Source organism: Pestalotiopsis fici (assembly GCF_000516985.1).
Source record: "Pestalotiopsis fici W106-1 unplaced genomic scaffold PFICI_Scf_3, whole genome shotgun sequence".
In the NCBI taxonomy this organism is placed as follows: Eukaryota; Fungi; Ascomycota; class Sordariomycetes; order Amphisphaeriales; family Sporocadaceae; genus Pestalotiopsis; species Pestalotiopsis fici.
Genome location: NW_006917093.1, coordinates 3,141,973 through 3,158,037, shown reverse-complemented (window position 1 = coordinate 3,158,037; position 16,065 = coordinate 3,141,973). Strand labels below are relative to the sequence as shown.

Below are 16,065 nucleotides of genomic sequence, written 5' to 3'. Positions count from 1 at the left end.
TCTTGTATAAAGAACAGCAGCACCGCACTACCCCATGGCTTTCTACGATATAATTCAAATCCCCAGTACGAGACCGCAGGGAATGATCTCGTCTCTCGAATGTAGGCGACAGCATTAGGTCTCTACCAGTATAAGTCACCCTATACAACAACAATGGAGCTTTTTTCTCTTCTATTCATAACTTTCTGCTTTGCTTGCCAAGCTCTCAGTGCCGCAGTCGGAGACTCAAAGCCTGGCTGGATCACTAAACAGGTTGCCATGTCTGACGGGTCGACTGACACCCTCTATAGTCGTGATACCTTTGTCCATGCGGGAATAGAGGCACGGAAGCATAACGAAACGGCCAAATTCAGGTTCGAAGGGGGCGACGCCCAGCGCTCTTGTGAGTCGGTAATTATGGCTCGCGCGCCATGGATTACTCCCGCCGAGGCCCAGAAATGCGCAGATCTGGGGATTCAGATACTCGGCCAACCTGGATATTGGGAGGGATGGGACTGGCCGGGGGGTCACAACACCTATAGTCTCGCTAGGCTCGCCGACTGTGAGTTTGGCATCGCCAGAGTCGATGGTCTCGATAGTCAAGCCAAGTCAGTATACTTTCATGTTCTTCTACGCCTCAGGCACGTCATTTTCATTTGTGACATTCCGTGATGATTTGAAGTAGGTCGGCTAATCCATCTTGGTTGCGTTTTCCTTGTCGCACAGGTTTGGCAATCTCGACGTAGGATACCTGCTCGGCAACGTTTCAGATGCCCAAAACGGCCTCGTCGTGGACAGCGGCGTCGTCCAAGTTGGCGGCTCGATGCGCTGCCTCGGGGCACCCATGTCGTTTACGGTCGGCAAGACGGCTTGGCCCTTGGCCGATGTGGAGAGTGAGAAGAAGGGAAAGCCGCGAAGGGCCGAGCGATGGAGCAATTGAGGTGATCCGTCCTGCACTAAGGGAGGAAGGAGTCGTGGTCCGTGGAGTTTATGGAGCAGGGAGCCGAAAAGTCCAGAACAATCAGACTGACAAAATGTTGATGAGGCGTCACTGGGCCGTAACAACCAACAAGGCAGGCATCAAGCAAGGAGGAAATCATGATATTGAAAAGACTCAATTCGACGATGCAAAACCTCCAAACAACAAAAGACCAAGAGTGCATATGCAGCTGCCCCGTGACACATGCCACATGCCAATGACGGATTTTAGCATTTCACCCTGCATTCTCTTCACAGCACTGCCCAATATCCATTTTTTATTCCGTACACTACACCGACGGCCCGTAGCAGGACCTTGTGCCCAGCGGGCAGCGATACGAGAAGATGGGAAAATCTCCAACATGTAGCCGGCGTCGGCTCCGAACAGTGGACCGTTGCCCCCACATTGCCGAAGAAAAACTAAAAATTTATATTCTTCCCAAGACTTAAGTCAGGTACGGCCAGGCGGCTTGCTTTGGGTATAACCGCTTAATTCCGAAAATGGAAAGGGAAAATGGCGGAGACAACGGGCGGTTGGGCGGCGCCATTACTCAACAACGTCATTTTCTGCAATCGCCGCTCTCGTGATTGGACCTTTTTGGGCACCGGAAAACCCATCCTCTCTATCTCAACCAGGGGGTTTCTAAGTTTTTCTGCCCGTGCAAGGCTCACTACTACTCACTACTCATTACTAGAATGCCTACATTCGGATGTCGGTGCCGGAGACGCCCAACATGACCGTACACTACGTAACCTATGGCGGTCCGTGTGGCCATGTCACACACCCTTTCCATTGCAGTCCCGGCGTTATGCACGCTTCTTTTCTCTTCCTCTTCCCACACTGACCCATATATGTAGTACTAGTGGATAATGACCCCGAAGGCAAAAGAAAAAAAAAATAGAGAGTAAAAAGTTTCAAACGTCCGCCGCCTGCTGCCTCCCATGATCCCTCGGCTTCGGTGCTCAGCCGTCGCCAGTGTCTCCATGCAAGCGTCCATGTTTGCTTGTTTCTTGCAAATTCTCCTTTGCTAATACTACTAAAACTCGCGGCCGTGGGGCAGTGCAACTATTACTAACGGATTAAAAAATAAAACATCGGATTTTATTTTCCCTACCTGCCAGCTCTTGTTTATTTTCTTCTGTTTGGTAAAGAGGGACCCCTTCGTCCACCTAAAATATTTCGACGGGACTCAAGAGTTGGTCGTGTATTTATCCTTTGATAATTCTGTTTCTTTTTTAACCGTTTGGCCCAAATCCCATCTTGAGTTCAGATCCACCTCCCACACCGACTCCTGATACCCATTTCGAAAGGGGCTCTGCGACTATTTTTTTTTTTTTTTTAAAGCCGGCAAAGTCACCTTTTTTCTTTTTTGGTTGTTTTCGATAGTGAATCCAGACTCAAATTGCCAAGAGCTCCCGTCTGCACAGTGGGGTATCAGGGTAAATAGAACTACCCGTACCTAGGTAGATACCATGAAGAACCAAGATCCCAGCCAAGTGTCGTCTCCTACGACAGAAAAGGTTCAACATGACATTACTTCATCGTCGGCCCCTGTGGAGAGTCATGTCAGAAGCTCAGAGGAGGTAGAGAAGCCACAGGGCAACTACAGCAGTCACTCGGATGACGACGACAACGATGATGATGACTCGAGCGACTCGTCGTCTGGCCACCACGGCTCGAGGCGAAGTTCCGTCGCCACTGCGAGAATGCGGACGCTATCACGGACCGCCTCGGACATTCACGACGGCGTGGAGAATCGGCGAGACTTGGAGATTGGCCAGCCCATGGAGCACAAGGTCACCACTACGGCCCCAGACCCAAACGACCCGGACCTGGTTACCTGGACCGGACCGGACGATCCCGAGAACCCCAAGAATTGGGCCTTTGGCAGAAAGTGGCTGACCGTATTTGTCGTCTCCACCTTTACCCTCATATCGCCGCTCTCATCGTCCATGGTCTCGCCGGCCTTGACCACCATTGGTGAAGAGTTTAATGTACCCGCTGGAACGGAACAGGCCATCATTCTGTCTATATTTGTGTTGGCTTATGCCATTGGTCCCTTGGCGTAAGTCTTTACCGTTGTTGTCAATAATTTCCATGGCTTGTTGACTAACTTGTTGATGCAGATGGGGACCATTGTCTGAAATTTACGGCAGAATGCTCGTCTTGCAAACCACGAATGTGCTATATCTATTCTTCAACCTCGGCTGCGGTCTCGCCAAGACCAAGGGTCAGCTCATCGCCTTCCGATTTCTGTCCGGCCTGGGTGGTTCTGCCCCTTTGGCAATTGGTGGCGGTGTTCTAGGAGATCTGTTCAATGCAGAAGAGAGAGGCAAAGCCATATCGCTCTACTCTCTCTGCCCTTTGCTTGGACCAGCCATTGGTCCTATCAGTAAGTTTTCTGTACAATTAAGATGCAACTCACAATAGCTAACCGCTTATATCATAGTCGGTGCGTTTGTCACCCAAAACACAACGTGGAGGTGGACCTTTTATGCGACTACAATCGCAGATGCTGCCATTCAGATCTCCGGCATCATCTTCTTGCGGGAAACCTATGTGCCCGTCTTGCTTGCTTGGAAGAGAAAGAAGCTCGTCAAGGAGACTGGCAACGAGAATCTCCACACGCCCTTTGACCATCCCGACAGGACCTTGGCCAAGACATTGCGCGTGGCTTTTGTGCGGCCCTTCCGCCTCTTGAGCACGCAAGTCATCCTTCAGATCCTTGCACTGTACATGATGTTCCTCTACGGGCTCATGTATATTGTACTGGTCTCATTTCCCAGCCTCTGGGCGACACCGGAACCGGAGGGTTACGGCGAGAGCCTCGGCATCAGTGGTCTCAATTACATCTCACTGGGCGTTGGGTTTTTCTTGGGAGCTCAGGTGTGCGCACCGCTCCAGGATCGCGTCTACGCCGGCCTCAAGGCCCGCAATGGCGGCCCCGGCCGGCCAGAGTACCGAGTCCCCATGATGGTACCTGGTGCGGTCCTTGTACCAGTCGGCCTGTTCATTTACGGATGGACTGCTGAATACAAGACTCATTGGATTGGGCCCAACATCGGTGCTGCCCTCTTTGCTGCCGGTACAATCATTGGTTTCCAGTGCGTGCAGACGTACCTTGTCGACACATACACTCGCTACGCCGCGAGCGCCGTCGGTGCGGCCACGGTCCTGCGATCCCTCGCTGGCTTTGGCTTTCCACTCTTCGCTTCGAGTCTATATGATCGGTTGGGTCTTGGATGGGGTAACTCGCTGCTAGCATTCCTGGCCATTGCCATTGGCTGGCCGAGTCCCATTTTGCTTTGGTTTTACGGAGAGAAGTTGAGAAAGAGAAGTCCATTTGCAGCTGGACAATGAACGACTACGTAGCTTTGTCATTAAAAGATGCCTGTCATGGGACGGCGACGGAGGGGATGCACGAGAATGTATGTTGGATTATAGTTACATTATTAGTAATATTTGGTGCAGGCGTCCCCCGTCGGCCAAGACCTAATGCTCCGGCGGTCCAGCGGACATGTAAGAATCTATATTGAACTAGCAAAAGTCTCTGTCGACAAACTTGGAATTCTATTTAAAAATCGACTTATTTGTATCTGTAAATCAAAATATAGGACATTGGCTTATCGCTGGCTTGAATTACTTTTGTTTTCTTTGCATTTCTACGAAAGAAAGCCCATGGTTATGACTCTTCATGTCCATGTAAGCAGCATGTAAACGACCTTTTGGTATTTGGTAGAAGAATGGCGAATATGTAGGCCAAGACAAGTCGCCCCGCAAAACTGCTTTTTAAGCAATATGCACTGGAAAGCATTGGTACTGGGCTGCTATTGATTGCTCAGCAAAGTCTGTCGCTAGTGCGACTCGCAAAGGGCGCGCACTCTAAAGAGTCAATGACGAGAGTGATGACAACTCATGTATCAAGTCTCACGATGGAAAACCCACGAACAATTGCATTTCTCGCGCGGCTCATTACAAAATCCCGAGTCCTTCTTGATTTGATGGGGCATTGTGCATGATCATTAATCTGTGGGGAGCATTCTCTGTGCCTTACCCAATGTAGGTAACAATCTACTACCCCCGCGACACCGGACGTCTAGCATGGCAGGGTCAAAGTAGCTCCGCCACAGCTCCAGTGATGTCTACCTACCTAGTCTCTACAGAGTATCTATCCCTTGAGTTTACCGAATATCTTTTGTGAGTGATGCATTCATTGGCCACCAGCTTGAAATGTTGTGGTCGCGTTGGTAGACTGCTTATTTGCACAATAAATTGAAGAAAACCCCGCGAGGCGATTGCTTTAAATCACAAAATTGCACTCGTTCGGCAACAACAGGGGGAAATCATAGAATCTCTAGGCTTGTTTGTTGCCTTCTGCTCACTTTCGCCCTTGAATAACGACATGCCAAGCCTGCGTCTCAATGTATAGATGCCTACACTTTGCGCTAGTGCTGAGGAAAGGACAGCCTATACCTATTTTAGGTCTGCCCCAAGTATTATTTTGGCAGCATAACGGGAGTGCATTTGTCAGGACCGCCTATACACGTATGACAAATGAATACCTCACTCAACCATGCAAGATATGAGTATACTTGAAGTTTTAACATAACGAGTGACTGTGCCACACCGTTGGTGAGTAAGTGGGGGTGTGGAGGGTTATAAAGAGAGCAGCACATCTCAACAAAATGCATGATCTGACTCCTCGTCATCACATACAACAATAACAACGCAACTCTTCGCGAATATACCCTCTAATTCCAGCCTTTTACCTTGAGAAATAATTTGACATTGAATACCAGAATAAAAATACAACACAAACAACAAAATGGCGTCATCTCAAGAAATCATTCTCGTCACTGGCGTCACCCGCGGCATCGGCGCCCAAGTCCTCGCGCAGCTCCTGGCCCGCTCAAACACCAAAGTCATTGCCGCGGTTCGGGATCTCGACGCAGCGGCGGCCAAGAAACTGATTGAGCAGAGCCAGACGACGCACAAGGAAAACCTCGTCGTGGTCAAGATTGACAGCGAGAGCGACACGGACGCCGCCGACGCCGCGCAGGCGCTGCAGCAGCAGCACGGCATCGACCACGTCGACGTCGTGATTGCCAACGCGGGCCTCGCGACCGACTGGCTGCCGGTCAAGCAGGTCACGGCCGAGCATATCATGCGCTCGTCGCGCGTCAATTTCGCGGCGCCGATTCTCCTGTTTCAGGCCTTTGAGCCGCTCTTGGTCAAGAGCGCCAACCCGCGCATCTTGTTTATCAGTACGGGAGCGGCTTCATTCGGTTTGGCTCATATTATCCAACTCTACAATACTACTTGTAAGTATAGGAACCCCATCTCTGTGTATACATCTTGTCTTGGGCATCTGGCAGGCCGAGTGATTCACAATGAGGTTGGTCGAGCGTGATTGAACCTAATATTGAAGAACATCTCGACTCCTTCTGACCAGAGACTTTTTATAAACCCATCTGTTTCAAAATAAAAACAGCACGCTAACACATTATCTCCCAACAATTTAGACGGCAGCAGCAAGGCGGCGCTTAACTACACGGTCGTCCGCATCGCCAAGGAGCACCCTGAAATCACGGCCGTCTCCCTGCACCCAGGCACCGTCGTCTCGGACATGTCGACCGCGGCCCACGACTCCATCGGCATCAAGGTGACCGACCGGCTCGCCAAGGGCGAAGCCATCACCGCCGAAGAGAGTGCCCGGGGCATCATCAAGATCGCGGATGAGGCCAAGAGGGATACGCATTCGGGAAAGTTCTTGGACGCTGTTTCGGGCTCGGAACTGCCCTGGTAAATGGAAATAGATAGATGCCTGGTTATTATGGCAAACTTGAGCAGTAATGAATGAATGATCTCATCGCTCTATCCTTGGTGAATATTGAAATGCCCGTTTGACCATGATTGTTTGTATTCAGAGTATTTCAAATCATTGTCTGCCATGGTGCATAAATCAACATGTCCTTACATCATTCGGTCATCCAAGCCAGACAGTTCATGTCGCCTCTATTCAGACGCGTCTTCTGAATCCCGAAACGTGCTTTGACGTATCACCCAACTGCTTCACGACATGCTGCGTCTGGGTGCCTTTTGGCCAAAGCGCCGGGCCGGGCTCTGTATAATTCGTAATTTTTGTCCAAAAGTCAGGAATTAACACGCCCGGCGTAGTATTATTATACAAGCCCGGAATCTTGACCGTCGGCTCCAGTCGCCCAGTGCCATTCCCCGTGACTCGGATCTGGGCACAGCCGACATAAAACTGCGCACTTTGATTGCATCATATCTTGGTCAGTATGATTTGAAAAAGACACATGCAAGAGTAAGGTAGGCGCGCTAAAACACAAATATACTTACCAGTCCAACTTGTGCGCTGCATGCAGAGCCAACCCCTCGGCTCGGAGCAGGTATTCCCCAGGCGGCGTCTGGTCACTCAGCGGGAAGCGAAACGAGTGCGCGCGCCGCATGGCCCAGACGAGGCCCTCGCCGCCACTATTCCAGCTCGCATTCGCCAGCGTGGTCGCGGCATAAATCTTGACCCAGTCGCCGGCGCCGTCATAGTCGGCGGCCGCGGTGCCGCCGGGCGCCCGCGACAGGTACACCTGCTGGATGCCCGGGTGGCCAAAGGTGGACTCGACGCCGAAGCCGAGCTCGTCGCCCGCGCGCACCGCCAGGGTCTCCGTGTCGAGGGGCCCGCCCAGCGCCGCGCCGGCGTTGCAGCGCATGGTCGTGGCGTTGACCATCTGCAGCGGCGTGTTGGAGTTGTTGGTCCGTCGGACGTATTGGTACGGCGCGCCGGCGACCTCGCCATTGACGATTAGGGTGTTGTAGTTCCAGTGACAAAGGACGCTGGTGGTCCAGGCCACAAGCGTGACAAAAATCGAAATGTACATTGTGGTTTTTCTTCTTGGATTGGAAGAAGCGTGTATTGTCTAATCACGCACAATGTGATAATGAGAGAAGTGATTCAATATCTGACCGCGGACTCAAGGCATTCATGATGTCCAGAGGCAGTACTATATACCATGATATAGCGAGCCCGCCAAATGATGGAAAAAAGAAAACAGTGTGTAGCTTGTTCGGGGTGGAGTACCCTGTATTTAGCCTGTTGTTGTATAATATGCCAATGAAGCCCTCGGATATAGCACTGTGGCAATGTGTTTATGAATTTCCTGTAGATCTTTTATAATTAGCATCATCAGTGCAAAGATAGCCGAGCGAACCAGAGGCAATGATTGACCTGCAGAATGACTTGGGCTATCCAAGGTTTCCACTGACCATCTCCGTTGTCTCTACCATTGTCTGTATCATCTATCTGATTTATTGGGCGGTAGTGGACACGTCAAATACAATTCACCCGTGTCGCCCATTGTCATACGCTCAAGGCACAATGCCAGCAGCATAATGGCTTCAGTATGTGATTACGGGAATTTCATTTGAAGTTTCATCCATTATGTCCTAGAAATACTCGAAGCGACGCACTTGAATGTCATTTTGGTAGTACATTGCATCTGAATTTGTGCTCTTGTGAATACCCTAAAATCAAAATGTGTTTATTCATGGCCGTTGTGTACGGCCAGAAACCAATAACCGAAACGCCATGAGCCGCTGAATGCCTTTGTTCCATAGCCCTATAATTTTTTCAGCTACCGCCATGCGGAGTTGATCTATTTGATCACATTATAATGCTGATCAAGCTTGTGTTCAATGAAACAGGAAGGCCACGCCCCACCTGTTCCACTGTTGAGGGGATTCCCATAGTGCCAATAAGTAATGACCTTCTCGTAACCTTGAAGCCGTCTACGAGCTCTCAGCAGGAGCAGGCTCCTTGGTATCCACCTTCTTAGCTGGAGGAGCTTCGGCACCGTCATCCTGACGAGGACGCTTCTCGCCTGCGCTGGCATCTGCAGGCTTGTCCTCGCTAGTGTGGATCTTGGGCCTGCCGTCGCCAGTTGGGGCCTTGGGCTTGTCCTCCTGATCCCGGCGCGAACCACCGTGGTCTCTGCCACGGCCCCGGTTACCCCGTCCACGACCCCGGCCTCCGCGCTGGTCACGATGGCCGTTTCTCTGGTCGCGGTCACGGCGGTCCTTCCAGTTGTCCGAGCCGCCCCGACCGCCCTTGAAGTTACCACGACCGCGGTGCCTAGAGTCTGAGAGCTCACGCTTACCGTCTCTAATTTCTTCGTTCTTTTGCTTCACATACTCCAGCTTTGGCATAATCAGCAGGTCGTGTTCCTTCCACTTGGGCTTGGGATCAAGAGCCAGGAACTTGTCGGCGGTCTCTTGGTCAGCAAATTCGACAAAGACGGAGCCCTTGAAGCCCTGGTCGTCTCCTCGTCGGAGACGAACAGAGTTGGTCTGGCCGTACTGAGCAAAGAATGCCTCAATATCGAACTGAGTGGACTGGGTCTCCTCGCCAAAGCCCTTGACGTATACGCTGCGCTCATCAATCTTGGCGCGTCTGGTGGGATCGAAAGCCTTCTTTCGTCGAATGGTCTCTTCACCCTCTGCGCCCTCAATCTCGAGCTCCTTGCTGTCCTTCAGAGCGGCGATAACGGCGGAGTAGGGCTGGAATCTGCGCATACGCTTGAAAGAGGTGATGGTTTTGAGTGGGACGGGCTTGTTCTCAGCAAGGCCAGTGAGGCCGCTAAGGAACTTGTCGGTGGGGAGGTTGCTATCACTGAAGTAGAATTGGACCTGTCGCCGCAATCAGTCCTGTTCAATTCCTTTTTGCGCATGAAATAAGGCTTACCTGGCGACGAATCAAGTCGGGGTCAGATGTCTCGGGCAGGTCAGAGACATCAAACTTGCTGTGGCTCTTGCCCTTCTCGACCTTTTCGGGACGCTTGACCTTGAGCATGTTCAAGGGAGGGTTCTTGATGGCACCATCTGTCTTCTCAGTCTTGGCGTCCTCCTTGACCTCTGTAGGCTGAGTCTCGGCAGGCTTCTCTTCGGTGGCAGGGGCCTCAGTGGCCTCGACAGTGACGTCGGCGCTGTCAGCCTTGACCTCGGTATCCGCCATTGGGACGTCGACGGCCTCGGGCTTGTTCTCCTGATCGCTCATTCTGAATATGCTTGTGTGCGATTTGGATTATCTAGTTTTAGATTCCTGTTAGAAATCGTGCTTTGGGGCAAAACTGAGTGTTAAGAAGAGCTAGGAAGAGCTGGATGCGACGAAACGGTTCATGGGTCAAGGATTGCAGCTGAGCGTGTTTACAGTGAATTTCTGTGCCTAAAATACACTCGAGTTTCCCAAGATGAAAGTGAATGGTGCGGAGGCTCCGTCTCGTGGTGCGCGCCTTGGGATGGGTGGAATGGAAATGGTGACGCCGCTACGCGCAACGTCGAAAGAGAGGAAGAAAAAGAGGATGGCGGGGCGCAGTCACTCGGCCAGTGACTCGACGGGGGCCTAGGAGAAGTTTGCGGACAGAATTGACTCACCAATTGAATGCAATAAACTCTTCCAGGGGCCTCGGAGCGTATTGTCTTTGGACTTTTAATGTCTTGTACTGAATTTGGTTCGAGTAGAAAAGTTGCAGCTCACAACAATGAGCTCCTAGACAGTGAAGAGGGAAAAAAAAAAGTTGATACTGGAGCTGCAGTCAGTTAGTAGCTGCGGGACCCTTTGATCTAACGTAGACCCACTGATTAATCTGCCTTTCTCCAAGTGTGCGCACCAATCCAATTGCCTGTTTGCCAGCTCCAGCTTGCAAAATCTCCCCCGCTAACAACCGTCCAAGGTACGCGGTGGTGCGGCCAAACATCTTTTCCATATCTTATCAGCTTATCGATTACGCCCATATGAAGAGGATCCCGTTTGCTCAACCTGGACCTGGCCAAATCCACTGTGCATTTTATCAACAGAGACCATCCTAGTTATACCCACCACCAGGATTCCCATGGCAACCTGAAGTGAGGGTATCGTGGCCCATGGTTGGGATTTCCTCACCATATCCTAACAATTCTCGATTCGAATCAGGACTGTTTTCATCTTTTACGTTTCCATCTCTCAAATTAATAAATGGTCAACATGAAGCGATCAAATACGCAAATGGTTATTACATTTCGCGCAAGTAGTTCAGGTCAGATTGTGTGATTCTTGTTCTTATTCATCATGACTAGCTATATCGTCAAAACAAGTGATGGCGACAAAGTTTTACATTTGTCGCTCAAGCGTCCACCTGGATGCCGCTGGACTTTTCCCGAATAACATCGGAAAGAATCTGGTTCTTCTTCTCAACATCAGCAGCACCACCTCGGTCGTTGAAGACTTCGTCCATCTGCTCCAACTTCTTGTGTGCCGTTTCCGGAACACAGAAGTATGCCCACACGAGTGACAACAGGCTAAAAACAGCAAAGAATACATAAGCGCCGAAGCCAGTGTTTTGGACCAGAGGAGGCGTGATGAGACCAATGATGAAGTTGTTCAGCCAGTTGGAGCCACTGCTGATGGAGACTCCCTTGGCACGAAGCGACGATGGGAAGATCTCGGCAGGCATAGCCCAGGGTACCGGACCCCAGGTACAACCGTATCCTAGCATGAAGACCATGAGGAAGGCCACACTGGTCCAGCCTTCGGCAGAATGGCCGGGCCAGTCGTAGGAGAACTTGCCGACCAGGATGGCAATGATGGCGTGAGAAAGCGTCATGACGATGCTGCCGACGAACAGGAGCCTTCGGCGACCGTAGGTATCGAGCGTCCACAAACTGCTGATGCAACCAACAAGCTGGACCATGTTCAAGACTCCCGACATGATGAGCTGCATATCGTAGTCGAGACCCATTGTGGCAAAAAGCGTTGGCGAGTAGTAAATCAAGGCATTGATACCGACAAACTGCTGGAAGAACCTTGAAGAACGAGACATGTTAGCTTCTTGTTTCATTGTGCGAGATTCTAGAGGAAAGGAACGAGAAAATACTCACATCAATCCGGCTCCGACTTGAGTTCGCTTCCAGCAACCAGACTTGAAGCAGTCCGTCCAGGTAACCATTTCGAGCTTCATCTTGTCGCCAAATGAGGTGCTGCTCACAAGCTGGGGGTGTCTCTCTTCGAGCACCTTCTGCTGGAACTTGGATTCGGCGATAACCTCCATCCACTCCTGTCGCACGCGGTTGTCGGTCGTGGGCAACTGTCGAAGCTTGGCGAGGTTGACGAGTGCCTCCTCTTCGCGGCCTTTGGTTGCCAGCCAACGCGGCGAGAAGGGCAGCAGGGTGGCACCAATGCCAAGGAAGAGGGCGGGCACGATCTGGAGGAGAAAAGGCAGTTGCCAGGACCAGTTACCACTGATCTCCTTGGTGCCGTAGGTGATCCAGAAGGCGACAACTACACCCGTCACGATGGAGATTTGCTCGAAAACCAGAAGAGTACCACGAATTTGTGGCGCGGCAATCTCGCCAATGTACAAGGGGACGACACCACTCAACCTGGAAGAGAATCAGCAACGTGTTTCTTTCCAAACTTCAGCAATCAAGGGGATACAAACATTCCGATTCCAATACCACCAATAAGACGCGCAACGACAAGCATGGCGTAGGATACAGCGCCCACTTGCAAAGCCGAGCCGACAATGAAGATGGCCACGGCAATCATGATGCAGTACTTTCGGGAAAAGGCATCGGCAGCCCAGCACTGGTTAATGGCACCCAAGAAAGCACCTAGTGTAATCATGGCGGTCATGAGGCCCTTGTAGAATCCAGAGCCTGGAGCCGTGTCGCTAACTTCGGGGAATCGCTCGAGGAAGTGGTCCATGACCAAGGTGACTGATATCACACCCTGACTGTACAGATGTGTCAGTTACCGCTGTCGTATTGGTACACTTTGCTGTCATCAACTTACTCATATCCAAACAAAAGACCTCCAATGGTAGCAAAGGCTGCGCACATGGCAACATAGGAAGATGCAAAGACGCCACGAATACCGGGTGGACCATAGGACAACTCGTCCAAATTCAAGGTGAAGTTGCCTTCCTCATGCTCCGCAGAGCTGGCATTGAAGCCATCCTTGGCGAGGCTATCTTCCTTTGACATGATGAATGAAAGAACACCCAGAGTGTGGTATACTCTTTATCGAGGTAGTAGACGGTAACCCTTGTTCGGCCGATGGAAGGGCTTTCGAGATTGGTTGAGGGGTGAAGCTGGGCTGAAGAGTAAAGTGAAAGCACTGGGCGGATCAACGCGCTCTTATATACTTATCCGGACTACATTATGCTATATATACCTTCTTTTCTTAGTTATCCTAGTCCAATGGCCCAAGCCCAGCTAGATGCAGCAGAAAACCAGAGCATTGGGATCCGTTTAGAGCACGCACGCACAATTGAACCTGGCCAATCCCATTAGAGACATAGTGTCGTGAGACGACCCCATGGTGGGGGAGCGAAGTGTCGAGAATGGACTGCGGAGAATCCTGGGCGCCCTGGGGAAGCTTCCCCACAATAGGGAGAAAACAGGGCAAAATCGTCGATGCCGCCTCTTCTTTCGGCGTTTCGCGACGTCATGTTGCTGGTTAGCATCGTTTCGTAGCGCGTCCGTAGCTGATAACGTGTGTCTTGGCCCAGGGCTGTATGCGAGTCTTGCGCCGGCATTTGGGCCCAGTGGAGAAAAAGCACAGAGGTGTCGAGTCGCGGCTCAGTCAGGTCACGAGAGCCATTTTTTGGTGTTTCTTCCAGGGACTTCTATGCAACAAGAAGCAAGGTAACATGGGCCGTGTTATTATCGTCTGGCTACCCGGTTGGCTCCGAGGCTTGTCCGTCTGCAATTGCTTATTCTTGTTACTGTTTCACTGGATACATTGATGTTTATTTCATGAATACCTTCTCCGAAATATAAAAATGCAATCATTTACCCCAGAGCCATCCAGGACACACACCATGGAATAGTATGGGGAAATGGGGGTCAAAAGTTGGGGGGCTCTCTGGCGTGCGGAGAAGCCATTTAGGGTCCGTTGATTTTGTCTCGATTAGGGACTGACAGTGAGCTATTATCTCTGCCTTGATTGGCTGACGTAAAATGCTTTAGGAAGTCTAGGAATATCAACCACTTTTTGGGGAAGAACAGGCAATGCCGCTTTAAGCTGGAGGTTTATGCTGAAATGAGATTTTAAGCATAATCCAGCGATTGATCATGAATATACGATAACTCAGCAATCGTGTGTGTCTTATTCCGTGTATTTACATGGCAAATAGGAATTGACCTAAGTAAACAGAGGCAGCAAGCCCTTCCTGGATAGATCAGAAGAAGCCAATTGAAGCCGAGACCAACACTGACTCGCCATCATCACCATCAAACAGCCAAAGCGCCAAACTTGACTTGGGAAGTGTTCCTTCACAAGCCCCCGACTCTTCTTCCGCCCTCGACTTTAGCTCTCAATGCATCTTAGCAGCTTTCATGCGTTTCCTTTGTAGAGACTCTATATCAGGCTTCTTGAGAGCCACTATCAGAAACTTGACACCATACCTTCACAAATATCTTCTTTGACGTCTTGGAATGCTTCCACCAAGGTTCACCAGCCACGGGCGGCATCATTTATTTGGAGAGTATAAGGATAAATTTGTCTCAATTTTGCGGTTGCTCGTTCAAGTTCTTGCTCTGCATTTTCTTTTATTTCTCCTTGTCTTGCCTGATGTTCCGAGACAACCATCTGCTCAGGAAAAGTAATCAAAAACTCCTCCATAAACTGGAACTAAGTGAAACTGCAACGCAATTTTAGTCCAAAGGTAGCATCATTGCACCATAGTCCCTGTCATTACGTAAGACTGTAGGAATATACAAGTCCAAAGTCTGTCTAGGGACTGACTGAGACCAGTTGAGAATATGACAAAGATTCAAGCGTATCCTCGCTATAATTTCTCAAACCTTGCGTCAAATGACTATGCCCCGAGGAGCCATGGGATTTCCAGAAAGCCGATGCACATTGGTTGGGCAACTCACTGGCCGTCTTCCCCCTAACGCTAAGCTGTTTTGTTTTCTTGCATGCATCTGCATCTGCAGGGCCATCTGATAATTTTAAGCGATCCGTGGTGCTGCTCGGCGGTGAGTCTGTAGATTGAATACAGCCCTTTATTGATTTTGAAGAATTGGGTCAACCAGGGCATGTCGCCAAATTGTGCACAGCATCGTTTGTCCGCTGATATTGGCCTGTTCTGAATAGTCCTCAGGCATTTAGTGCGTCATTCTGTCAACTGCTGACCTACGTTAGTAATCTCTCAGTTAGGCCTAGAAAGCTAAAACTCGCGAATACTATACGACTATACAACTCTGGATCGAGAAGAGCCGCCTCATTACATAAAAGTTCATGAATTATAATAATAATGGTGCAGCTCAGTAAAGCGGCAAACGGTACCAGAGCTGAGGTGTCCAAAACAAGAAAAGGTGCCGTGGAGCCCAGAGATATACTGGCCCTACGTTCTAGGTTAGCCAGGTACACTATAATGGAACCCCCTGCCGGGCAGCCGTGTAGGCCTGAATCGGCGTATTTCTCCAATTCCGTAAAACAGGTCTTTATCCCCGATCCGCCTCTTGGGGATTTTGACTTCACCTACAACGTGCCCATCTCCAGTCTTGCCGACGACGACATGCCTTGATACCGGCCAAGCCTACACGCGAGAAATCCCGAGTCTTTCCTATCACCCGCGACTTTGAAGCCGGCGCTTTCGAATTGGTTCATCCAAGACGACGCATGTCTCGTTCACAGCTCCAAGGCACAGAATTATTTCTGGCCAGGCGAGGCTCGGCCTGGCGGCGCTTCACCAGAAGGTTCGGCCCTACCTCCCCTCGCTCATTCATATGACGATGGGGACTGGGGTGGATCAGATATTGCCATGCCAGGTAATCAACTTGTCATTTTAGTCTACACATTCACATTGCCCCATGTTTCAACACAACATGGCGGTTCCCTACATACGCATTTGCTTTTCGATAGATAGCTGATACTGACCAATATCTTTGCCCAGCTATGCCGCGAAAAGCACCTGCGTTGTGAGCAGCTAGAGGGTCACGTTTCAGGTCAAGAACCGGAGCCTCCTTGCACCCGATGTGCATCATTGGGCAAGAATTGCGTCCGACTCAAGGAGCTACGCTTCAAATTTCACTCGTAGGTTGAGTGA

General features: G+C 50.6%; 6 protein-coding genes across 6 annotated transcripts; 3 read left to right on the top strand and 3 right to left on the bottom strand.

The window, feature by feature from the left end:
• Positions 1 to 153: 153 nt before the first annotated feature.
• PFICI_05112 (uncharacterized protein) lies at positions 154 to 919 on the top strand (the record flags this gene model as incomplete). The annotated part of the gene is made up of 2 exons (XM_007833693.1): positions 154 to 587; positions 706 to 919. 2 exons carry the CDS (start codon positions 154 to 156, stop codon positions 917 to 919), a joined length of 648 nt encoding a protein of 215 aa, XP_007831884.1.
• Positions 920 to 2,430: 1,511 nt separating this feature from the next.
• PFICI_05111 (uncharacterized protein) lies at positions 2,431 to 4,318 on the top strand (the record flags this gene model as incomplete). Its single annotated transcript, XM_007833692.1, has 3 exons — positions 2,431 to 3,023; positions 3,085 to 3,350; positions 3,408 to 4,318. The coding sequence occupies 3 exons, from the start codon at positions 2,431 to 2,433 to the stop codon at positions 4,316 to 4,318; spliced, it is 1,770 nt and encodes a 589-aa protein (XP_007831883.1).
• A 1,465-nt stretch (positions 4,319 to 5,783) lies between these two features.
• Positions 5,784 to 6,764, top strand: PFICI_05110 (uncharacterized protein; the record flags this gene model as incomplete). Its single annotated transcript, XM_007833691.1, has 2 exons — positions 5,784 to 6,279; positions 6,481 to 6,764. 2 exons carry the CDS (start codon positions 5,784 to 5,786, stop codon positions 6,762 to 6,764), a joined length of 780 nt encoding a protein of 259 aa, XP_007831882.1.
• Positions 6,765 to 6,977: 213 nt separating this feature from the next.
• PFICI_05109 (uncharacterized protein) lies at positions 6,978 to 7,857 on the bottom strand (the record flags this gene model as incomplete). Its single annotated transcript, XM_007833690.1, has 2 exons — positions 6,978 to 7,233; positions 7,322 to 7,857. The coding sequence occupies 2 exons, from the start codon at positions 7,855 to 7,857 to the stop codon at positions 6,978 to 6,980; spliced, it is 792 nt and encodes a 263-aa protein (XP_007831881.1).
• Positions 7,858 to 8,764: 907 nt separating this feature from the next.
• On the bottom strand, positions 8,765 to 10,028 carry PFICI_05108 (uncharacterized protein; the record flags this gene model as incomplete). Its single annotated transcript, XM_007833689.1, has 2 exons — positions 8,765 to 9,661; positions 9,717 to 10,028. The coding sequence occupies 2 exons, from the start codon at positions 10,026 to 10,028 to the stop codon at positions 8,765 to 8,767; spliced, it is 1,209 nt and encodes a 402-aa protein (XP_007831880.1).
• A 1,105-nt stretch (positions 10,029 to 11,133) lies between these two features.
• On the bottom strand, positions 11,134 to 12,991 carry PFICI_05107 (uncharacterized protein; the record flags this gene model as incomplete). Its single annotated transcript, XM_007833688.1, has 4 exons — positions 11,134 to 11,812; positions 11,888 to 12,388; positions 12,448 to 12,741; positions 12,801 to 12,991. 4 exons carry the CDS (start codon positions 12,989 to 12,991, stop codon positions 11,134 to 11,136), a joined length of 1,665 nt encoding a protein of 554 aa, XP_007831879.1.
• Between the last annotated feature and the right edge of the window lie 3,074 nt (positions 12,992 to 16,065).